Source organism: Coregonus clupeaformis, chromosome 3 (genome assembly GCF_020615455.1).
Source record: "Coregonus clupeaformis isolate EN_2021a chromosome 3, ASM2061545v1, whole genome shotgun sequence".
Taxonomy (NCBI): Eukaryota; Metazoa; Chordata; class Actinopteri; order Salmoniformes; family Salmonidae; genus Coregonus; species Coregonus clupeaformis.
In genome coordinates, this window is record NC_059194.1 from 43,144,854 (window position 1) to 43,169,965 (window position 25,112).

General features: G+C 45.9%; 1 protein-coding gene across 2 annotated transcripts; it reads left to right on the forward strand.

The window, feature by feature from the left end:
- Positions 1-12,903: 12,903 nt before the first annotated feature.
- On the forward strand, positions 12,904-24,301 carry LOC121580112 (ras association domain-containing protein 7-like). 2 transcript variants are annotated; one of them, XR_006002971.2, is made up of 6 exons: positions 12,904-13,094; positions 20,418-20,569; positions 20,674-21,339; positions 21,556-21,824; positions 23,470-23,913; positions 24,142-24,301. XR_006002971.2 is itself a non-coding variant. In XM_041895165.2 (6 exons), exons 2-5 carry the CDS (start codon positions 20,467-20,469, stop codon positions 23,683-23,685), a joined length of 1,254 nt encoding a protein of 417 aa, XP_041751099.1. In that variant the 5' UTR covers positions 12,904-13,094; positions 20,418-20,466; the 3' UTR covers positions 23,768-24,124. The 2 variants fall into 2 exon arrangements, 1 of the variants encoding a protein (XP_041751099.1); XM_041895165.2 differs by lacking the exon at positions 24,142-24,301 and having other exon boundaries at positions 23,470-23,685; positions 23,768-24,124.
- The last annotated feature ends 811 nt before the right edge of the window (positions 24,302-25,112 follow it).

The following is a 25,112-nucleotide window of genomic DNA, read 5'->3' on the forward strand; positions in this document are numbered from 1 at the left end:
TCACGACTGTCTTGGTGTGCTTGGACCATTTTAGTTTGTTGGTGATGTGGACACCAAGGAACGTGAAGCTCTCAACCTGCTCCACTACAGCCCCATCGATGAGAATGGGGGCGTGCTCAGTCCTCTTCTTTTTCCTGTAGTCCACAATCATGTCCTTTGTCTTGATCACGTTGAGGGAGAGGTTGCTATCCTGGCACCACACGGCCAGGTCTCTGACCTCCTCCCTATAGGCTGTCTCATCATTGTCGGTGATCAGGCCTACCACTGTTGTGTCATCGGCAAACTTAATGATGGTGTTGGAGTCGTGCCTGGCCATGCAGTCATGAGTGAACAGGGAGTACAGGAGGGGACTGAGCTCGCACTCCTGAGGGGCCCCCATGTTGAGGATCAGCGTGGCGGATGTGTTGTTGCCTACACGTTAGTGCAACCGTCCCGTATACGGTACACCGATCCCGTAGAGGTTAAAAGGTTCTTCTATGGGGACAGCCGAGGAACCCTTTTATGTTCTAGATATAACCTTTTTTTCTAAGAGTGTATACGAGCAGCAACATTATACTTTTTTTTACTGAGCAAGAGCTAATGAATGATCAACTGCAGTCAAAAATTGAAGAATGTTTTAGGAACCACTGTGACTGCCTACGACAGAATGATGTCTGATAAATTGCAGACAGTGTCACGGTTCAGACAGACGACAAGAGGACCACAATTGCGTCACACCAGAAAGTTTATTTAAACTTAAGGGGAAAGGGATGTAGGGAGTGAGTGAAGGCTCCAGGGGTTATCCCGTCCGATGTGCTGGGTCTGCTCCCCCAGTGGCAGCGTCGTCCGATGACGCCGGTGGTTGGTGGTCCAAGTCCTGGGGGAGGAAACACAGACACAACGCGGCGAGAATGAAACCAGGCAGCAGTACAGTTCAAGGGAAATCCAAAATACGTAGTAGCAAGGCAGAAGGCTGGTCAGAGTTACCGGGATTGAAGAGTAGTCAGGAGTCGTAATGGCAGAAGCAGGTCTGGATCTCCTGGAGGCAGAAGAGGATCCAAAAACCAGGCAGGTCCGGGGTCACAAAACCAGGGTGAGCCAGAAGCGCGAGCAAACAGGTTCGGGTGTGGGCTTTGCAGACGATCTGACAAAGGAGAGCTGAAAGACAGGGCTATAAATACTGGGAGAGGTTAGTGGGTAATGCAGCGCAGCTGGCAGAGTAATTAGAGCCGAGCAGAGCAGGGACAGGTGGAGCTAGTTAGGCTGAGTAGAGAGAGAGTGGTGAGCAGAGTGGAAACAACTTAAGGTGGTAACCCAGTGGAGTGAGAGGGCTCATGACAGAGCCCCCCAAGGGGCGGCCCCAGAAGTCCCAAGAGCAACACCACGCGGGCGGAGGAGGGGAGCCGGAGGAGGGCTAGAACTCCTCCGAATGGTCAGTGAACGTCCTCATCCTGGGAGGAAGCCGGAGGGGGTCGGAGATGGGACAGGTCGAGACCGGATCAGGCACAGGACAGGGAAGCCGAGCGGGCAGGGACGGTTAGAGACCCCTCTGGGGCGGCCCCTACGGATTGCAGGTTGATCAGGATGCCGTTGGTGGAAAGCGGTGATGAGAGTCCTATCCACAATCCGACTAGCTGGCACCCAGGTCCTTTCCTCAGGTCCATAGCCCTCCCAGTCAATGAGGTACTGGGAGACCCTACCCCTCCGTCTGGACCGAAGCAGGCGGCGGACGGTGTAAACCAGACCACCATCGGCGAGCCGTGGAGGAGGAGGACAAGGCGCAGCAGGGACCAGCGGACTCCTGGGCACAGGCAGGGGCTGCAGCAATCCGGCTGGGGGCTGGCAGGACGACTTGTGTTGGTTGCAGATGGGGCAGGCTTGGACGAATTCCCGTACATCCTTCTCAGAGAGGGCCACCAGAACTCTGGGCGAGCAGGTTGTAAGTGCGGGTGGAGCCAGGGTGACAAGCTAGGCGGGAGTCATGTCCCCACTGAGCGACCTGGGCCTCAGGTCTTCGGGGACAAAAAGGCGGTCAGCTGGGCAAGTGCTGGGACCTGGCTGGTCGGAGAGCCTCCAGCACCTGTTCCTCAACAGCCCAGGTCAGAGCTGCAACATGCAGGGACTTGGCAGAATCGACACAGGGTCCTTGGAGGGTCAGGAGCGGAGTTAGTAGGCACTGGCCGAGGGGTAGTGCGGCGGCAAGCAGGCAGGTTCGGTGGAGTCCTCTCCCCACTCCCTGATCACCGGTCACCCAGTCGAGCTGAGGGTTGTGCCGCGGAGCCATGGGTAACCCAGGATGAGGGGTTGGCCTGGAGAGGGGAGCAGGTGAAACTGGATAGTTTCTTGATGGTTTCCGGACAGACCCATCGAGACCGGGGCCGTGACATGAGTGACCCGATCCGAGTGAGTGTCCGTCCAGTGCCCGGGCAGGAATAGGAGGTGTCAAACGGAGGTTCTCCAGTCCCAGTTGGCGTGCCAGCTTGATGTCCATTATGTTGGCTTCGGCGCCAGAATCCACCAGAGCAGCCAGGGTGTAGAGTTGAGTCAGGGAGGCGGAGGTGAACTTGCAGAGGGGTTTGCGGTCGGGAGGGACTGGATGGTCATTGAACTCACCCGGACTCCCTATGCCCGGTGAGCGGCCCTTTAAAGGGCAGGTTACCACACGATGTCCATCACCTCCACAATAGAGGCAGAGGTTTGAGGTGGCGTCGCTGGCGCTCTGCAGGAGTGAGAGGCTGCCCAATCTCCATAGGCTCAGACTGATCAAGCTGAACTGGGTGAGTGGCAGTAGATGACAGGAGCCCAGTCGGATCTCTCCGAATGCCGGTAGTAGGTGGACCTTGGCGCCCCTCTCACGACAACGGGTCTGTATCCCTCTGTCGATCCTGACAGTCAGTGCGATGGCTTCATCAAGAGTGGAAGGCAGTTCATGGAGACCAACTCGTCCTTGATATAGTCAGCCAAACTATGGAAGAACGCGTCCACCAACGATGGTGTGTTCCAAGAACTTCGCTCTAGCCAGGGTTCCGGAAGTCGATGGAATGGTCTGCGACTGTACGTCTGCCTTGTCGAATACTGAACAGTTCACGAGACGCCTCTGCGGTTGGTGAATCCAGGTCAAACACCTTCAGCATCTCCCTCGGCAAACCGGTCGAAGGTTGCACATGCGGGGGTTTGACGTTCGAACTCTGCTGTTCCCAGAGTCGAGCTCGGCCCGTCAGGTGAGTGATGGCATACCCAACCTTAGCCCCCTCCGTGGCGAAGGTCCTTGGCTGCAAGGAGAACTGAAGTCGGCAGCTAGTCAGGAATGGCCGGACCTGGGTAGAATCGCCGTTGAACCGCTCGGGGTTTCCAATCTTGGGTTCGGAGCAGCGGCTTTCGCAATGACCGGGGCAGGTAACTCGGGGGGCAGGGGCTGGTGGGCAGACTGGCTGGGGGTCAGGTTGGTGAGGAGTTGAATGATCATGGCGAGTTGTTGTTGCTGCTGCTGGGACTGCTGCTGGTGCTGCTGGAACTGCTGATGCTGTTGGTAGCCGGCCTGAAGCAGAGAGGTGATGTCGCGCTCATGCGGCCTAGCTCTCTCTCAGTGTGTTCCAGGCGTAGCATGGCGGTGGGTTGCTCAGGTTCTTCGGTTTCCATGTCGGAAGTGTGCGCTGAGTCCATAATGGTCGATCGTACTGTCACGGTTCAGACAGACGAGCAAGAGGACCACAATGTGCGTCACACCAGAAAGTTTATTTAAACTTAAGGGAAAGGGATGTAGGGAGTGAGTGAAGGCTCAGGGGTTATCCCGTCCGATGTGCTGGGTCTGTGCCTCCCCCCAGTGGCAGCGATGCGTCCGATGACGCCGGTGGTTGGTGGTCCAGAAGTCCTGGGGGAGGAAACACAGACACAGGGGCGGAATGAAACCAGGCAGCAGTACAGTTCAAGGAAATCCAAAATACGTAGTAGCAAGGGCAGAAGGCTGGTCAGAGTTACCGGGATTGAAGAGTAGTCAGGAGTCGTAATGGCAGAAGCAGGTCTGGATCTCCTGAGGCAGAAGAGGATCCAAAAACCAGGCAGGTCCGGGGTCACAAAACCAGGGTGAGCCAGAAGCGCGAGCAAACAGGTTCGGGTGTGAGCTTTGCAGACGATCTGACAAAGGAGGAGCTGAAAGACAGGGCTATAAATACTGGGAGAGGTTAGTGGGTAATGCAGCGCAGCTGGCAGAGTAATTAGAGCCGAGCAGAGCAGGGACAGGTGGAGCTAGTTAGGCTGAGTAGAGAGAGAGTGGTGAGCAGAGTGGAAACAACTTAAGGTGGTAACCCAGTGGAGTGAGAGGGCTCATGACAGACAGTACACAACACTTTGAGTTTGGGTGATAGTTCCATGTTTACTCTAGAAAGTTCTGTGGCCATTCCCTCTGTAAATAAAATGTGTGCAAAAGTGTATCTGATCAGAGCAGAGACATAAACACATGAATGACAGTTTAGAGGCGCAGTATGCACATACAGTATTAGATACAGCATAAACATAAGCTCCAGTCTCTGACATTTAGAGGCATCTAGTGCTAGTGGAGGCTTAGCCTGCAGTCTATTTCTGCATTAGTCAGCTCTATTGTGGCTATCTGGCCAACATAAGCTCCAGTGACATATTTCAAGCCGGAGCTATAGGCCTAATGGAGAAAATATCTCTCCAGAATATTACACGACAAATACCAAAACAAAGTACAACACAGCACATTACAACAACACAGCACATTACAGAACAGCACAGCACAACACAACACAGGACTGCACAACACAATAAAGCACATCATAGCATAGCAAAGCACAGCACAGCACAGCACAGCACAACACAGCAAATCACAGCACAACAAAACGCAACACAACACAACTCAACACAACACAAATAAAGACAGGGGTTAAGTGAAACCAGGCTCCCCCAATGAGAGAATTTCCCCACCAAAACACCTGCTACCATTGCAGTTATTAGGACAAGGACAGAACATGGTATCAGCACTCACCTCTCTGATAGGAATACCACAGTACCACCTGTTTGGCTGACCTATTTCTTCTTTTCACAACCCATATTCATAAAGCATCTCAGCGCTGATCCAGGATCAGGTCCCTCCTGTTCATGTAATCTCATTCATTATGATCTAAAAAGCAAAACTGATCCTACATCAGCACTCCTACTCTGTGATGCTTTATGATTATGAATATGGGCCCGGGTCAGTTTGCACTGTTCGGTAAAACACAGACATACTGCGTCTTTACTCACTTTAACCAACATAGTCCACTCAGCAACAGTCATCACTGTTTTCCTGGGAGTCCTGGGAAACATCAAAACATTTAAACAAACACACACACATAATCCAACCACATGATATAATATTATTGTCACAATGTTGTTATGCGTCCCATGTGTCCATCCCTGAGAGGGACCAGCTTATTAAGTTAATACAAGGAAATTAAATAATGGAAAACCCTCTCTGCTCTTAAAGTTTCCCTCTGCCTCTCCTGTTAAACAAGACTGCTGAGCTGTCTGTCTGTCTGTCTGTCTGTCTGTCTGTCTGTCTGTCTGTCTGTCTGTCTGTCTGTCTGTCTGTCTGTCTGTCTGTCTGTCTGTCTGTCTGTCTGTCTGTCTGTCTGTCTGTCTGTCTGTCTCGTCTCTGCTCTCTCTCTCCTCTCTCTCTCTCTCTCTCTCTCTCTCTCTCTCTCTCTCTCTCTCTCTCTCTCTCTCTCTCTCCTCTGACTCTCTCTCTAACTGCCTTTCTCACCTCTCTCTCTTTCTCTCGTTGACGGACTGTCTTTCTCTCGTAACTCTCTTTCTTTCACTCTATTTCTGTCTGTCTCTCTCCTTTCATCTCCTTCAACCCATTTCCCTGAGGCAGGTGGTTACATATCATCACTTACCAAACTAAGAAAGGGACAAAGTGATTTTCAGAGTTACCTAAGTCTGTTGGGAAACTCAAAGCACTCAAAGACCCCTATTCAATCAAACACAATAACCAGACATTTTCAAGACAAGGTAGACCAACAAACTCCCTGCACTGCAAGGATCCGTGTTTGAATTGATATCCAGTCGGGTTTCTCTTTGCTCTCTGACACAATAAGTATTGGTTTATTGATCAAATGAATCATCCTGCACATCCTCCCAGAACAGGAGGAGAGGGTTGTTTTGTCTTAACCTAAAAAGGGCCAGCTCAAGATAATCTGCTAATATTTACAGTGAATGGTGAAGACACGTCTGTTATATGGTGATGAGAGAACACATTCACCAAACCACTCATTTGAATCACAGACAGACCCTCAAAGGGCATCATGATAACAGCATGTGCTAAGCAGTGCAAATCAGGTATTCATTCATTCAGTGGTGCTGCTGATCCAGTAGTTGTTTACATAGGCTTACTTATATGTACAGTCTACAGGGTTCAGTGGCTGTTTTTGTTTAGCTGGTGGTCTCAGGGGAATAGATGAGTATCCTAACAAGAGTGTGTGTGTGTATGTGTGTTTGTGTGTGTGTGTGTGTGTGTGTGTGTGTGTGTCTGTGTCTGTGTGTCTGTGTGTGCGTGAGTGTGTGTCTGTGCATACAAGAGGAGGGTAGGGGAGATGTAAGAGCTACTTAAGCACAACAACAGAGGAGAAGTCATACACTCTTAGAAAACAAGGTTCCAAAAGGGGTTTTCGGCTGTCCCCATAGGAGAACCCTTTTTGGTTCTAGGTAGAACCCTTTTGGTACATGGAACACAAAATGGTTCTAATTGGAACCAAAAGGGTTCTACCTGGAACCAAAAAGGGTTTTCCTATGGGAACAGCCGAAGAACCCTTTTAGGTTCTAGATAGCACCTTTTTTTTTAAAGTGTAGGTCATCCTGTGTGTTTCACCAGTATCAGTAAACACAACGAAGCCCTGCTCCAACATGATAACAGCTGCCATATCACACATCACACCTCCCCATGGACACATCCACACATCACAGATCACATCTGTGTGTCTGTGTCTGTGTCTGTGTCTGTGTCTGTGTCTGTGTCTGTGTCTGTGTCTGTGTCTGTGTCTGTGTCTGTGTCTGTGTCTGTGTCTGTGTCTGTGTCTGTGTGTGTGTGTGTGTGTGTGTGTGTGTGTGTGTGTGTGTGTGTGTGTGTGTGTGTGTGTGTGTGTGTGTGTGTGTGTGTGTGTGTGTGTGTGTGTGTGTGTGTGTGTTTGCGTGAGCATGCACATGAGTGTCTGTGTTTTCACACATATGTGGGTGTGGATGCGTGTCTGTGCTCTCACACGTACATGTCTGCTAGTGTGTACAGTATGTGTGTGTGCACATATTTGTGTGTGTGTTGGCTATGCTGCTTGGCTATGGCTATGCTGCTTCCTAGGGGATACACACAGGAGTATGCTGCTGCTGAGTCTTGTCTAGTTAACAGTCTAACACATATACGGAGGTTCTGTCTGCTTGGGGAAAGTGAAGTGCTCTCCACAGCACTTCATTGATACGTTGAAAGTTATCGATCCGCCAGAAAATGCACTACTCACCTGGCTAACCAAGTCTAATAATTTACTGCTGAGAAGGTAGACTGTTGGAAAGAACTGTCAGAGACTACAATACCATCTACTAGGAGTGGACTGGAGTTTCTCACTTCTGTTAAGATCAAGTATAATTATACAGTACCCAGGTCTCTCTTACAAAAGAGAGTTTATCTCAATGAGACTAGCTAACCTGAATAAAGGAGTGCTGATCTACGATTAGTTTACCGTTTAGATTATAATGAATGAAATGGGGGGACCTGATTGCAGATCAGCACTCCTACTCATAGATCCTTCATAAATACGGGCCAAAAGAGACTAAACAAGGGAACACAAACCAAGAAGGGAAAAGCAACTGTTTCCTTGTTATCACTTGGTGGGCTGTCATGTAAATAACTGCTGTTTAGGGCACAAATTGTTTGCAATCAAGCAGAGAATGTCGTCAAAAGTATTTCTGCAGTGCATTGATAATTACACAATGCTAATGGAGAATGCTGCATTGCAAATCTATTCAGACCAGAGTACTGCAATTACATTTACAACACACAATAATTACTAATCATGTATTACAACATTGGACTGAATGCTCCTCTCCTCTCTCTGTTCTTTTCCCCTTCTTTGTCTGTGTCTGTCCCTGGGTTGTTTTCAACCTCCTCCCTTCCCCCTTCTGTCTATGTGCATTAGAGTTCAGATAATTCACATGATTGTTTTGAAGAGACTGGTGGTTGGTTACCTGTGTCCCTGTGTCCTACGGGGTATGTTGGTGTGATTATTGTGTGTGTGTGTGTGTGTGTGTGTGTGTGTGTGTGTGAGAGAGAGCGAGAGAGACAGAGTTTGGTTCCATGCCTATGTGCGTGCACCTGAGCATCTCAACCATGATTGGCATGTCTGAGAGAATACAGAAATGCAAACACACCTGTCTGTCTTCCTTTTAAACGTCTTTGTGGCTAACACTGTAGGCTCGGCCCTAATTTATGTGTTTTCTGTTGCCTGGATCTGCATGGCAAATGGTCCAGGAACACAAGGAAAGCACAAAGGACAATGCCCAAGGACTAGTCAGCCCTTCCCCCTCTGAGGGGCCAACATGTATCTATCTCTCCGTTACAGTATCCAGAGGACTGACAATTGAATGTGTGATAGAATAATGCTATAGTATCCATGTTTGGTATCTATCTGAAACTTGTTCACTGAGGATAACTCTGATGCTATCTACAGTGCATTCGGAAAGTATTCAGACTCCTTGACTTTTTCCACATTTTGGTACGTTTCAGCCATATTCTAAAATGGATGAAATATACTTTTTCCTCATCAATCTACACACAATACCCCATAATGACAGAGCGAAACAAAAATTGAATACCTTATTTACATAGACCCTTTGCTATGAGACTCGAAATTGAGCTCAGGTGCATCCTGTTTCCATTGATAATCCTTGAGATGTTTCTACAACTTCATTGGAGTCCACCTGTGGTGAATTCAAATGATTGGACATGATTTGGAAAGGCACACACCTGTCTATATAAAGTCCCACAGTTGACAATGCATGTCAGAGCAAAAACCAAGCCATGAGGTCAAAGAAATGGTCTGTAGAGCTCCGAGACAGGATTGTGTTGAGGCACAGATCTGGGAAAGGGTCCCAAAAAATTTCTGCAGCATTGAAGGCGTTAAGAACACAGTGGCCTCCATCGTTCTTAAATGGAAGAAGTTTGGAACCACCGAGACTCTTCCTAGAGCTGGCTGCCCGGCCAAACTGAGCATTCGGGGGAGAAGGGCCTTGGTCAGGGAGGTGACCAAGAACCTGATGGTCACTCTGACAGAGCTCCAGAGTTCCTCTATGGAGATGGGAGAACCTTCCAGAAGGACAACCATCTCTGCAGCACTCCACCAATCAGGCCTTTATGGTAGAGTGGCCAGACGGAAGCCACTCCTCAGTAAAGGGCAGAGACAGCCTGCTTGGAGTTTGCCAAAAGGCATGTAAATGACTCTCAGACCATGAGAAACAAGATTCTCTGGTCTGATGAAACTAAGATTCAACACTTTGGCCTGAATGCCAAGTGTCACATCTGGAGGAAAACTGGCACCGTCCGTACGGTGAAGCATGGTGGTGGCAGCATCATGCTGTGGGGATGTTTTTCAGCGGCAGGGACTGGGAGACTAGTCAGGATTGAAGGAAATATGAACGGAGAAAAGTACAGAGAGATACAGTGGGGAGAACAAGTATTTGATGAACTGCCGATTTTTAAATCAACAGCCGGAGCAATTGCATACATAATATTATACAAATGAAGATCACAGTTTTGGTGGTCAGGTTACACTGTAAACTTGGTATCGTTTGATTGGTCAATGGTGGTTGGTTTTGGGTTGAGAAGGTTACACCTTCAGATGTTATGAATGGAATAAAAAACCTTTGTTCTCTTTCTTGTCCTGTTTCCAGTCCATGGAAGAAAGTTGTGTGATCAATTCTCATTTCCTAGGCTTCTAGGCCTCTGGCCTGGTAGGCATCTCTTTGTTCATGCTTTGTCTTCTAAGTTAACCTTAGGATCTATATGCTAGGAATAATGCCTTGTAATGCTTGTTAATGCCTTGTAACTTAAGCTTTATGCCTTGTATGTGAATGTTTTAACCCTGTAACTACACATAATTAAACCTATAACCACGCAGAATTAATGTGTACAAAAATAGATGTTCATTCATAATACGAAACTGTGAGACTACCTGAGGCACTTCCTTCTTTTTGACAAATGATGGTGATGATTTTGACTTTTCGTCCAATGGTGTGGCAGGTGAAAGGCAGCGGGGAATCCCCATTGGCCACTGAGCTCATATTCTCTGTTGTGATTGGTGTAGCCTGGGGCGCCGTCTCGGTCTCTCTCTCTCTCTCTTCTCTCTCTCTCTCTCTTCTCTCTCTCTCTCTCTCTCTCTCTCTCTCTCTCTCTCTCTCTCTCTCTCTCTCTCTCTCTCTCTCTCTCTCTCTCTCTCTCTCTCTCTCTCTCTCTCTCTCTCCCTGCATTATGGTAATAGCTCCATCCACCTTGTCCTCTAATAAGCTAGGTGTAGTTTTCACCATGCTTAAACCAATCAGGGTAGCCTCTCATTTCAGATCTACACAGGTGCCTAGAGGATACAGTGTAAGGGGTAAGGTTGAGGGGTCGATTTGGAATCGGGCTTTTAGGTGGCAGGTAATTTATCTCTGTCACCTATGTGCTGTCGCTCTCAGCCATAGCTGCCACTCTAGGTGAGGGGCAGGCTATTGAAACTGAACTGATTCCCACTAACATCAGGGCAAATCCAAGGTTACCTGCTGGTCTGCAGTGAAGAGAGTTAGTTTTGCCATCCATGAGGCTATAGCATTTAGATAATTATAGCATGCAGTATGTATGTACAGTATGTACCAGGTGATATAAAGAGTTATGGAGGTTGAAACAAGAGCAAGTAGTGTCAACTAGAGAGTGGCTATCTATGGGCTAGGGATCTAGTCTTGTAACTCTAAACATGTATACAACCTAAATCATGCATTTGAATCAATGGGATATTTCTGTGAGTCAGTCATGTCTATCCCAAGTTAGGATAAGGCCCGGTTTTAACGATCAGAGCAAGCAAGCTGTTGATTTAGACACCACCCCCTCCTTTTCACGCACACACACCCACACACACACCTACATACATACATGCCAGCTGGACAGCGCCTGCAGATACACTCACAGTATATTTATCATCCATCCTGACAGTTAATTGCAGTATGAGTCTCCTGCTTTTACTCAAATCCCTGGTTCAATAAGAGCAATGGAAAATGTAATTTCTCCTATTTCGCTACATGTTAGAGCTGAGTGAGTTGTAGGCTACAGATTATACAATAACAGTAAGTGTATGTTTAGAAATATATTTTTTAAAGGTTGATAAATTATGAATTTGGAGTAATTTCTTATATTCCATAATATGTTAACTCTAGCAGGGCTGTTATGGTAAAGTGGTTGATATAGACTTGCATTCTTCCTACGATTACTTTCACGTAGAGATCCTATTCAATTAGTATTCTAATTCCTAATTCTATGGACTTTCATTTGATTGCTGATTTGTAATCCATGTTCCTCAGTCTATAAGAGGCTGCCCTCTAGTGGTCAAATAAAGGCACTAACGCCCAATATCACATTAGGATCTGCAGTTGTTTTTCAAATGTTTAATTAATCACAAATAACATTTAAAAAAAAGACATCTCTTTGTTTTTATGGCTTAAGGTGTCTTCCAGTGAAAAGAGGACCCCTTGGGGCCCAACACCAAAAGGGTGGAGCAAAGTCCCTCTGAAATCTGTAACAAAGTCAAAACAAGACATAGAAGAGATCGGGATAATGTTAAGGTCAAAGGTGAGGGGCTATATAGTCCTACAACAACTGTCACTATGTATTCTACCATCTGTACTATCTCATCTCTCTTTCCTTCTCTTCCATCTCTATGAGCCTCTGCCTCAGACGTTCAATGGCATCCATGGCACTCCATACCTGCAACATTCTCTCCTGCGCCCCCTTCTTCGTCTCCCCCTTCCTCTTCTCCGTCTCCCCGTTCTTCTTTTCCATCTCTTCCTCTCTCCTCCCAACCTCCTCCTCCCTCTTCTCCTCTCCCAACGTCCACTTCCTTCTTCTCCATCTCCACCTCCCACTTCTACCCTGCCATCGTCTCTAACATCACCTTCCTCTGTTCGGCCGTCTCCTCCCTCTTCTGCCCTGTTTCTTTCTCCAATGTGCCAGTCTTAATGCAAGTTGATTGGGATTGATTGATTCCGGTTCAGAGACATTTCCATAGAAGGAGTGACACGGTTGTCCTTTCTTGAGTTTCAAATGTGCTCATTCCAGAACTTAAACCATTGAAGTCCTACTGCATTTAATATCAAGCCATTCCATATTAATATTGAACTTGCGATGACAGTCCATTCTATTTTGAGTGTGTGATAATTTTTTTGTTTGTGTGAGTGTGTGTGTGTTTGTGTGTCTTTGCCTCTGTTTGTTGTGAGTGCTGGCGTTGTTTAGGGTCAGTTGGCTGACCCATTAGGGGGAGGGGGACACCTGGAGAGTTGCTAATCACCATCAGGGTTTCTGGAGGATGGTATTATACACAACAACGAAGCCTGGAATGTGTGTGTGTGTGTGTGTGTGTGTTAGTCAGAATGAAAACACTCCCTTTTGCTACTACCTTCAATGAAGGAGGAGCAAGGCCAGATCACAGAGTGAGTTCATTGTGTGAGAGAGAGAGAGAGAGAGAGAGAGAGAGAGAGAGAGAGAGAGAGAGAGAGAGAGAGAGAGAGAGAGAGAGAGAGAGAGAGAGAGAGAGAGAGAGAGAGAGAGAGAGAGAGAGAGAGAGAGAGAGAGAGAGAGAGAGAGAGAGAGAGAGAGAGAGAGAGAGAACCAGTCTAGCTCCAGTGTCAGTCAGACAGTGTGCCTGGGAGGGCTGCATTCCAGAGCACCATTTCATTCTCTTGCGCTCTCCTCGATATGGACTACAACTACTCATTACATATTTCAACGTACAGCTTTTTGACTTTTTGTATGCTCGGAAATCCTTTCCACTTGGACTTATCGAAGTGAAGAGTCAGGCAACCAACTAAAAGGAAACCTAAACCAACAGGTAAAGGAAGAGTAAACCTCAAACTCTGTTGTAATAACAGGTTTGTCTTCCTTCTGTCTGGCGTAAATCAGAGTGTAGGAGCTTTTGCTGCTGGCTAAAATTGAGTGGAGACAGGTAAGACTTTCACAAGAGCAATTTTGATTTCTCAACAAGGGTTGGAGTCAACTCTATTAAACCCAGACCTGGGAATACATTAGAATATTTTATTGGAAATAATATAAATAATGACAACATTTCACAAATTACAGTTGTGTTAGTTTCCTTATTTGACTGAGTTGAAATTGACCCCAAATCCTGCTTTCAATTGGTGACTGCCGTACCAAAACATTGTCTATTTCAAAGAGTTGGGCCAATATTGGAAAATGTTTTTAAATCACAGAAAGTGGCATTTAGAAACATCTAACCTACATACGTTAGCTGCTGTATCACATGGGTGTAATTAAATTAATAAGCTACTGTATTGTTTGCAAACAGTTTTCTTATTTTTATGATGGCAAATCACTGTTCATGTGTGTGTTAAAGGGGGTGTGTGATTCTGCCTCAGGTTGTTGTCAGTCTATGGTTATAACTCAGTTTTCTTTGTCTGGGAAGATAAGCTATGATGCATATAAATAATATTGGTCTATATTGGTCTATCTGTTAAAACTTGTAATATTAATCTGTTTGCAGACGATACTGTTATGTATGCCATAGCCCCACCTGCAGACCAGGCGTTGTCAGAGCTGCACTTGAAAAAGAAAAGGAGAGCTGCACACTCTAAGACCTCAGATGCAATCATTTAATAATCTAAGAACCAATATTTCGATAGACAAGCTGTCTTCATCAGGGTATAATGACAAACACTGCGGGTCACTAGTTTATATAGTGCCAAAGTATCATGGCCGGATGGCTTGATATCATTGGTTAATTTACAAATATAAATAGAACATATAAAACACATAAATGGATAGCATATGATCATAGATATAATTTGGCTACATAGGCCTACAAACGTTTACAATGAATAGCAAAATCACAATAATCACAAGAATGGCTTCAGATCAAAGTCTACGTTGAGACCGAAGGGAACAAGGGTCTTTAAACTAAAGATCCAGGCATCCTCTCGTTTTAACAATAAATTATCGACGTCACCCACTCTCCTAGGGAGGGTGACGTGTTCAATACCGATATAACGAAGGGTCGAAATCGAGTGGTTCGCTTCCAAAAAGTGGGCTGCAACTTGGTACGTCGAGTTTTTGCACCTAATGGTGCTACGATGCTCCGAGATTCGTACTTTTAATTCGCTCTTCGTTTTACCCACATCATTTTTACCACAAGGACAAGTTATAAGATAAATAACTGCCTTAGTGGAGCCTTATTGTGGGCAAGACTAAATATATGTTGTTCTTTCATTCTCAACAAAAATGTTTCAGATGGACTACATACTTATTAATTGACTGGCTCTCCCATCGATCGGGTTCTCGGCTATAAATATCTGGGCTTTTGGATTGACAAGGATTTAACGTTTAAAAAAAATACTGATTTAAAGTGGGCTTCTTTTTTTAGAAATAGATCTTGCCTCTCCCTAAACAGTAGGAAGCAGATTGTATAGTCAACCTTCCTGCCAGTTCTTGACTATGGTGACTCCATTTACCAGAATGCAACAGCCACTACTCTTAAACCTTTGGATGCCGTCTACCATAGCGCCCTTTCCTTTATCACAGGTGACAGTTCTAATACTCATCACTGCATCCTGTATCAAAAGGTTGGCTGGTCCTCATTAAAGACCCGTAGATCACTTCACTATTCCCTTTTTGTCTACTACACAAGTTTCCAACTTACCTAACTTTGTTGTTGAGGTATAAAAACATGAGTTACCAAATCCGTTCACGGGTTGGTTAACTCGAGGTTACTCTGAGGTTTTGTTTTACATTGTATCGGTTGTTGTATTGTTGTGATCAGGGCACCCTTGGGAATGAGACCATGGTCTCAATGGGTTTCCCCTGAATAATTAAAGAATAATAATAAAAAAATAGCTTACTACAACTACCTCTGCAACATCACTCAATTAGTGGGAGAGCACTAGTCTTCTCCCATTTTTCATTTCAGAGTCACATCTATTTCATTTGGTGTGCAGGTATACAATCTAGATTATTTTACATTTTTTGGCATCTGATAACATTTGCACTCTCAAATTTAAACTTTACATCTTTACATACAAATAGCCAAACAAACATGAATATGTCTTGTAACAATCACCCTGAACTTTATCTCAGGTAATAGTCAAATCAAACCACCTCTGTTTAAACTAGAGTGAACTGCATATACTCTCCTCCCTGAGATGTGTTTGTAAACAGACAGTGTGGTGTGGAGGTACATTATGTGTAGGAGGGGAGGTGCCCTAAGGAATGTCAGTCTATCATTGGTACATTCCATTCCTCCACTTAGCTAACCTATCAGCAGGTCTTCAGTTCCGCCTCGGAAATGGACAACTCACTATAGGGGAGATTTCTACTGAAGCTGGTGTTAGGAGGGGCTGGAAACACCTGAAACTCTGCATACCTGCATCTCTCTCTCTCTCTCTCTCTCTCTCTCTCTCTCTCTCTCTCTCTCTCTCTCTCTCTCTCTCTCTCTCTCTCTCTCTCTCTCTCTCTCTCTCTCTCAATTCCAAGAGGGACTCTGAAGAATGAGCTATCCTCCCTTTTCAAACAATGTGTGTGTAAAATATAGAAAAAAAAACTAAACAATGTATGTGTGCATGTGTGTGTGTTTCTGTAGTGGTGGTGGTAGCGGTGTCTCTGTGGTATCACCTTTCAAAGAAAGCAGGCATTGTAACCTTATGCCTGTGAGAGAGAGTAGCAAATCCTACCTACATCCTGCATTTACCCTGCACTCTGTCACTGTCACTGTCTGTCAGAGATCTGGGCTAACTACAACTGACTTGTCGTAAGGCAAAAGACTCAGCTATGCTAAATTATTACCTGAAGAGATGCATCTCTAACTTAAACAACCTCATAGACAGTGCATATACAAGAATATTGGACATGTTTAAATGTCCCAGAGACATTTTGGCACATTTAAAGTCGTAAAGACGACTATTCTAAAAAGAAATGGTTCTAAATAGTACCAGATAGGGGTTATTTGGCTTGTAACCATAGCGGAACCCTTTTTGGTGCTATATAGAACCTTTTTTTGAAAGGGGCACCTGAAAGGCGCTATAAATAACAATTTCCTAAGGTTCTATAAAGAACCATTCAAAAAGGTTCTACATAGCACCAAAAAAGAGTTCTGCTATGGTTACAACCCTTTCTGGTTCTTTATAGAACCTTTATGGAGAATGGTTCTACAAAGAACCGTCCTCAATCGCAAAGGTTCTTTGTAGATCCGTTTGAAGAACCACAGCCATATTTTATTGTTAAAATTTCATAGGTGTTATTATTGTGTTAACTGACAAGTTGAATCAAGTGAGCTACCTCTAGACCAGCTGGGGGTCTTTCACAAGACACCATCACTGGCCATTGTCCTGCGTTTCCCAAACTGGGTCATGAGGACCCCAAGGCGTGCACATTTTGGTTTTTGCCCTAGCACTACACAGCTGATTCAAATAATGAGCTCATCATCAAGCTTTGAATCAGCTGTGTAGTGCTAGTGCAAAAACCAAAACGTGCACCCCTTGGGGTCCCCAGGACCGAGTTTGGGAAACCCTGCCATAGTCATATATAATATGAAATGAAAACTATTGGTCATTTTTGTTTTTCCCACAATGAAACACAATTTTTATGCTGTATTAATCTGTGCCAACATGTGTATAAAACCAGTGCTTTGGGCCACAAACATGTTAGGAATGTCTTTAATAGGGAAAGGAGATGTCCAAAGCGGTCTCTCCTGCTTCTGTTTATCTCTCTCTTTCTCTCTCCTCAACGATGTAAATCTTCATCAAACGTCTCCCCCTCAGTGTTTCGGAGAGAGATAGAATGTAGAGCAACAGAGTTCAAGGGAGAGGAAAGTAGGGCATGTTGGGGAGAGAAGGGGGATACGAGGGCTGTATTTCATTCCAGACAGTTGTTCCCTCCCTTCTGCTCTAGTTCACTTCCTTTCACATATCTTAAATGACTGTGCAGGTGAAGGTTAAGCAATAGCATCATATTGTTTTCACTACTATTGTAAAGCGTCTTTGGGTCCTAGAGAAGTACTATATCAATCAAATGTATTAATATAATTTGTAGTACTAATCCCAGTCGTGGTCAGATTTGTGAAAGAAATGTGAACAGGGTACTTGGGGTTTATGAAATGAAAGTTTTTCAAATTAAAAACACCCAGGGGGTTGTTTACATTTACATTTTAGTCATTTAGCAGACACTCTTATCCAGAGCGACTTAGAGTTAGTGCATTCATCTTAAGATAGCTAGGTGGGACAACCACATACAGTGGGGAGAACAAGTATTTGATACACTGCCGATTTTGCAGGTTTTCCTACTTACAAAGCATGTAGAGGTCTGTAATTTTTATCATAGGTACACTTCAACTGTGAGAGATGGAATCTAAAACAAAAATCCAGAAAATCACATTGTATGATTTTTAAGTAATTAATTTGCATTTTATTGCATGACATAAGTATTTGATACATCAGAAAAGCAGAACTTAATATTTGGTACAGAAACCTTTGTTTGCAATTACAGAGATCATACGTTTCCTGTAGGTCTTGACCAGGTTTGCACACACTGCAGCAGGGATTTTGGCCCACTCCTCCATACAGACCTTCTCCAGATCCTTCAGGTTTCGGGGCTGTCGCTGGGCAATACGGACTTTCAGCTCCCTCCAAAGATGTTCTATTGGGTTCAGGTCTGGAGACTGGCTAGGCCACTCCAGGACCTTGAGATGCTTCTTACGGAGCCACTCCTTAGTTGCCCTGGCTGTGTGTTTCGGGTCGTTTTCATGCTGGAAGACCCAGCCACGACCCATCTTCAATGCTCTTACTGAGGGAAGGAGGTTGTTGGCCAAGATCTTGCGATACATGGCCCCATCCATCCTCCCCTCAATATGGTGCAGTCGTCCTGTCCTTTGCAGAAAAGCATCCCCAAAGAATGATGTTTCCACTTCCATGCTTCACGGTTGGGATGGTGTTCTTGGGGTTGTACTCATCCTTCTTCTTCCTCCAAACACGGCGAGTGGAGTTTAGACCAAAAAGCTCTATTTTTGTCTCATCAGACCACATGACCTTCTCCCATTCCTCCTCTGGATCATCCACATGGTCATTGGCAAACTTCAGACGGGCCTGGACATGCGCTGGCTTGAGCAGGGGGACCTTGCGAGCGCTGCAGGATTTTAATCCGTGACGGCGTAGTGTGTTACTAATGGGTTTCTTTGAGACTGTGGTCCCAGCTCTCTTCAGGTCATTGACCAGGTCCTGCCGTCTAGTTCTGGGCTGATCCCTCACCTTCCTCATGATCATTGATGCCCCACGAGGTGAGATCTTGCATGGAGCCCCAGACCGAGGGTGTTTGACCGTCATCTTGAACTTCTTCCATTTTCTAATAATTGCGCCAACAGTTGTTGCCTTCTCACCAAGCTGCTTGCCTATTGTCCTGTAGCCTATCCCAGCCTTGTGCAGGTCTACAATTTTATCCCTGATGTCTTTACACAGCTCTCTGGTCTTGGCCATTGTGGAGAGGTTGGAGTCTGTTTGATTGAGTGTGTGGACAGGTGTCTTTTATACAGGTAACGAGTTCAAACAGGTGCAGTTAATACAGGTAATGAGTGGAGAACAGGAGGGCTTCTTAAAGAAAAACTAACAGGTCTGTGAGAGCCGGAATTCTTACTAGTTGGTAGGTGATCAAATACTTATGTCATGCAATAAAATGCAAATTAATTACTTAAAAATCATACAATGTGATTTTCTGCTATTTTGTTTTAGATTCCGTCTCTCACAGTTGAAGTGTACCTATGATACAAAATTACAGACCTCTACATGCTTTGTAAGTAGGAAAACCTGCAAAATCGGCAGTGTATCAAATACTTGTTCTCCCCACTGTATCTCCGTCATTGTAAGTACATTTTTCCTCAATAAAGCAGCTATCATCATCATCAGAGCTAGTAAAAGGGGTGGGGGGTTGGGGGGGAGGAAGGGGTGCTGGGGGGGATTATTTAAGATACTCTTTGAAGAGGTAGGGTTTCAGATGTTTTTAGAAGATGGACAGGGACTCTGCTGTCCTAGCTTCAGGGGAAAGCTGGTTCCACCATTGGGGTGCCAGGAGAGAGAAAACCTTTGACTGGACTTAGCGGAAACTGCCCTCCCGTAGGGGTGGGAGGGCCAAGAGACCAGAGGTGGCAGAACAGAGTACTCGGGTTGGGGTGTAGGGTGTGAGCATAGCCTGAAGATAGGGAGGGGCAGTTCCTCTTGCTGTTCCGTAGGCAAGTACCATGGTCTTGTAGTGGATGCAAGCTTCGACAGGAAGCCAGTGGAGTGTGCGGAGGAGCGGGGCAACATGGGAGAACTTGGGAAGGTTGAACACCAATCGGGCTGCAGCATTTTGGATAAGTTGCAGGGGTTTGATGGCACAAGCAGGGAGCCATTCCAACAGCGAGTTGCAGTTGTCCAGATGGGAGATGACAAGTGCCTTAGGACCTGTGCCGCTTCCTGTGTGAGGTAGGGTTGTATTCTACAGTAGTTGTAGAGCATGAACCTGCAGGAGCGAGTCACTGCTTTGATGTTTGCAGAGAACAACAGGGTGTTGTACAGGCTCACACCAAGGTTCTTTGCACTCTGGGAAGGGGGACACTGTGGAGTTGTCAATCGTGATGGAGATGTGTTGGCCATTTGAGGAGCAACATTCTTAGGCTGCCTTGGTGTTTGTGTCCTCCTCTTCCTCTTCTTCCTATCTCATCCTCCAGTTCTTCCACATAGGTATTACGCTTTGTCTCTAGGTTTACAGCGTAGGAAGCCATTATTTCCTGTCAAATTCTTAGGTGCAGATCCGCATTTAAATGGTTTTTGCTCATACCGGGATATTGACACCATGAGAATCTAACCCAATACACCTCCTCCTGCCCTCGCCTCACTCTCTGGTCGGTTCTGCCTTCTCTGGTCAGGCGTCAACACAGATGACAGGTACAGGACTGTAGGTGTAGGATTGCAGAGTTGGATGGTCACATTTTTTCCATGAGAGAAGAGTGTGAGGTTTCCTGTTGAAATCTTCAGCTCCAGTTAAGGAAATACAGGAACGAACTAAATTCCTCCATTGACATATTTGCGCCTAGGAGTAGGGGTTATAGGTTGATTTGGTACTGTGAAATAGTTTATTATTTGAACCCAGTATATTGACGTCTTCCCCTCCTCTCTCACAGGTGGATGCTGTGGTGGCCAAGTTCCTCTGAGTTTGATTGACAGGCCAAGATGGAGCTGAAGGTGTGGGTGGAGGGCGTGGTCAGGGTGGTGTGCGGCCTATCGCTGGAGACTTCCTGTCAGGATGTGGTCATCGCCCTCGCACAGGCTATTGGTCAGTAATTTCCTTTGTTGTTCATTCATTTCAAAGCTTTTGAGCACAGTTTATCAGCTTATTCCCTCCAATCTCACTCCTGCCTTGGTGTGTTTTTTCCACAGGTCAGACGGGTCGCTATGTTCTCATCAAGAAGCTACGAGGCACAGAGATGCAGCTTGTGGCTGATGACTGTCCCTTAGAGTCTCTGTCCTATCTGGGTCAGCTGGCCAACGAGGTCCAGTTCATCTTGCGTCGTACGGGCCCCTCCAGCACTGACGGACCTAACAGACCCACCCTGGATAGGGTCCATCCTTTGCCCAGGCACCCTACACCCGTGCCCCACAGATGCCGAGAGCCGAAGAAGGCCCTCACCTTCAACCTTGGTCCTTCTACAATCCCCAGAAGGACTAAAGCTAACAAGGCCTGGTCACCTAGTCCAAGAGCCTCACCAGAGCCCAGGGCCTCGCCTGTTCTGTCCCTGGTCTCCCCTTCCCCAACCGCCTCCCCTCCCTCGCTCTCCTTGTCCGACGCGTCCAAGGAGGTGGTCTTCAGGCAGGTGCTGCAGCAGCAGGAGATGCTACAGGACCTGGAGGCCCAGCTGGTGGCTTTGGAAAGGGATGCAGAGGTGTGGGAGTTGGGGAGGCCTGTAACTCCTGTCCCAGGCCTGACTCCGGGCCTAGTGGAGGAGCTGGATGTGCTGGAGACAAGGCTGAGGCAGAATGAGGCAGAGCTGATGCATGGGGAGTACTGGGAGGAGCAGATGCAGCAAGAGAAGGACAAGGAGCAGGGTATGTAGTCCATTCAATTCAAGTCACTTCAATACAACTATCAATCCCCTCAGGGGCAATTTAGAAGGCATATCCTAGGATATCAGTATATGTTACACATCTCCTACACAAGTAACTTATGCAGCAATACCGTGTGTAATGTAGGAATATGTAGGCCTACACTCATATACAGTAGGACCATCCAGGAACTAAATCCGAGTTGTATTGGCCGTACAGATATGCACGGACGTCTGCCCCAACTCTACGCCTCTATGGATGAATACAGCTTCCGGCTCAAGGACCTCCAGACCCATTCATCCAGGCTGGGGCAGGACTTTCGGGTCGAATCCCACAGACGGAACTCTCGTCCAGGCACCCCGCAGCCAGAGGAGGCCCTGGGACCACTGAGGGAGGAGCTACACAATCGGCTTCAGCAGGGGGTGGAGCTGGACATGTCATTGACAGAGACGGAGAAAGCATTGCAGGCTGCAGAATTACAGTTGCAGGTACAGTTTAATACATAACAACTTACTAAGTTTTTCCTGAGATCTGACTACTTCATAGTTCCTACTATGGATGCCTTATGTTACAGCTCAATAAAGATCCCAATGGGAATTGAACCATTTCCCTTGTCTCGCCAATAAATCCCTCTTACGTGGAAAGTCTAACCTGTCCAATTGTGTTAGATCAAAGATTACTAGCCTACACTCTTATAAAAAAGGGTTCCAAAAGGGTACTTCAGCTGTCCCCATAGGAGACCCATTTTTTGGTTCCAGGTAAAACCCTTTTTTGGTTCCAGGTAATACCCTTTTGGGTTTAATGTAAAACCCAAAGGGTTCTACATGGGACCCAAAAGGGTTCTACTTGGAACTAAAAGGGTTCTACCTGGAACCAAACAGGGTTCTTCAAAGGGTTCTCCTATGGGGACAGCCGAATAACCCTTTTAGATTCTAAATAGCACCTTATTTTCTAAGAGTGTACTGATGCTCTCACAATGAATAGGATATACAATACCCAACTGGTCTATCTTTCACTCCATACAAATGCCATAATGCCATGTACATGCATTTTTTGTAATCTCGCCCCACTGAAATACAGATTTTCATCCTACACTCTTAGAAAAAAGGGTTCCAAAAGGGTACTGTGGCTGTCCCCATAGGAGAACCCTTTTTGGTTCCAGGTAGAACCATTTTTGGTTCCAGGTAGAACTATTTCGGTTTACATGTAGAACCCTCTTGGGCAAGGGTTCTATATGGAACCCAATAGGGTTCTACCTGGAACCAAACATAGTTCTTCAAAGGGTTCTCCTATGGAACCCTTTTAGGTTCTAGATAGCACCTATTTTTCTAAGAGTGCAGCGTTCAGACTATAAACCCTTCATTGTGTTCAATGCCACAGAATAACTGACAAAGTCAAACTCACTGCTAAACGTCTCACAAGAGCTAAACCCAGCGAAAGCAACCTAGGATAGACCTTTGTTTGACGATGGTTGTATCAGGTTCTATAGAACTTGTTTGGGGATTATTCTGTATATCTGACACTGTAAACCCAGTGGGAGTGCATTGTATAACTCGGCAGCCTGGGGGTTAACTGTATTCTGTCATAGCAGGTTAGCAATGAAGAAGAGTTATTGAGCTTGAGAGGACACCCGTAGAATACACCTGTGCTGTCTACCCAGAGATGGAAACTTGCCTTTGGCTTCCTGTGTTAATAATAGAATAGCTGCCTTTCCCTACGCTTCCTTATGGGCCTGTTTCCCAGACAAATTAAGACTAGTCCTGGACTAAAACATTATTTCAATGGACATTTTCCATTGAGCATGCTTTTTAGTGCAGGACTAGGCTTAATCTGTGTCTGGGAAACTGGCCCTATCAGTATTTTGGATGCTCATCCTCCCCTGAATCTTTGGTTTATTATTCCCCCATGTGTCTACAACCCTCATTACCAGACTAGTATCAGATGAGATCCTACTACATTATCATCATTTTCACAATTTTAGAGTGTTATTTCGACCTCATAGTGTGGCAACATCATATAAAGAAATCAGGAAAATCATGTTTTTAACTGCACTGCCCCTTTTACAATAAAGTTTACATGAAATGGTCTATGTTTGACACTGAAATAACATGACATCTTGTCCTTTCCCTCCAGGAGAGTTGTCAGGAGCTGGAGGAGCTGAACAAGGAGCTGAGGCAGTGTAACCTGCAGCAGTTCATCCTGCAGACGGGTGTTCCGCCTACCCCCTCTTACTCAGACCTCCCCCTCCCCAACCAGACACACCCCCACCTCCACCCCATCGCCATGCCTTACCTCTGCATAGCAGGACTACTGGAGGATGACCAGACTGACACTGTGACTGTATGCTAGGTATGCTAATATGCTAATAGCCATGGGTGACATGTTTCATTGGAACATTTATTCCTACCTAACCTATTCCCAATGGCTTTAGCCGGAAGAGGTCCCGGGACTCTGAGAGAGGAGCTACACCGCTGGCTGCAGCACAGAGAGGCGCTGGACATGTCACTTGCTGACTCATCCTGTCAGCAAAAAGCTCATGGGAGCGTCTGGATGACTATCTGATTGCACTGTGTGTGTGTTTGTGTGTGTGTGTGGACACGTTTTACTATACTTGTGAGTACCAAAAGTCCTCACAAGAATAATAAACCAACTAAAATTCTGAGAAGTGAGGACATTTTGCCAGTCCTCACTTGTAAATAGGCCATTTTAGGCTGTGGGTTTAGGTTTAGGGTTAGAATTAGGGCCAGGGTTAGGGAAAATAGGATTTTGAATGGGAAGCAATTGTTGGTCCCCAAAAATACATAGGTGTGTGTTTGTGTGTGTGTGTGTGTGTGTGTGTGTATGTGTGTGTAATCTATAGCCAGTGGATTAGTTGACTTTTAACACACTATATGCAACATTCTAGTATTAATGTACAGTGAGGGAAAAAAGTATTTGATCCCCTGCTGATTTTGTACGTTTGCCCACTGACAAAGACATGATCAGTCTATAATTTTAATGCTAGGTTTATTTGAACAGTGAGAGACAGAATAACAACAAAAAAATCCAGAAAAACGCATGTCAAAAATGTTATAAATTGATTTGCATTTTAATGAGGGAAATAAGTATTTGACCCCTCTGCAAAACATGACTTAGTACTTGGTGGCAAAACCCTTGTTGGCAATCACAGAGGTCAGATGTTTCTTGTAGTTGGCCACCAGGTTTGCACACATCTCAGGAGGGATTTTGTCCCACTCCTCTTTGCAGATCTTCTCCAAGTCGTTAAGGTTTCGAGGCTGACGTTTGGCAACTCGAACCTTCAACTCCCTCCACAGATTATCTATGGGATTAAGGTCTGGAGACTGGCTAGGCCACTCCAGGACCTTAATGTTCTTCTTCTTGAGCCACTCCTTTGTGGCCTTGGCTGTGTGTTTTGGGTCATTGTCATGCTGGAATACGCATCCACAACCCATTTTCAATGCCCTGGCTGAGGGAAGGAGGTTCTCACCCAAGATTTGATTGTCCCTTTGATGCAGTGAAGTTGTCCTGTCCCCTTAGCAGAAAAACACCCCCAAAGCATAATGTTTCCACCTCCATGTTTGACGGTGGGGATGGTGTTCTTGGGGTCATAGGCAGCATTCCTCCTCCTCCATACACGGCGAGTTGAGTTGATGCCAAAGAGCTCGATTTTGGTCTCATCTGACCACAACACTTTCACCCAGTTCTCCTCTGAATCATTCAGATGTTCATTGGCAAACTTCAGACGGGCATGTATATGTGCTTTCTTGAGCAGGGGG

Excerpts from the sequence above, each read along its gene's own strand:
- LOC121580112 (XM_041895165.2), top strand. The coding sequence starts at position 20,467 with ATGGAGCTGAAGGTGTGGGTGGAGGGCGTGGTCAGGGTGGTGTGCGGC. Across the intron at positions 20,570-20,673 it reads CGCCCTCGCACAGGCTATTG|GTCAGACGGGTCGCTATGTT; the intron begins GTCAGTAATTTC and ends TTTTTTCCACAG. Across the intron at positions 21,825-23,469 it reads CTGCAGAATTACAGTTGCAG|GAGAGTTGTCAGGAGCTGGA; the intron begins GTACAGTTTAAT and ends CTTTCCCTCCAG.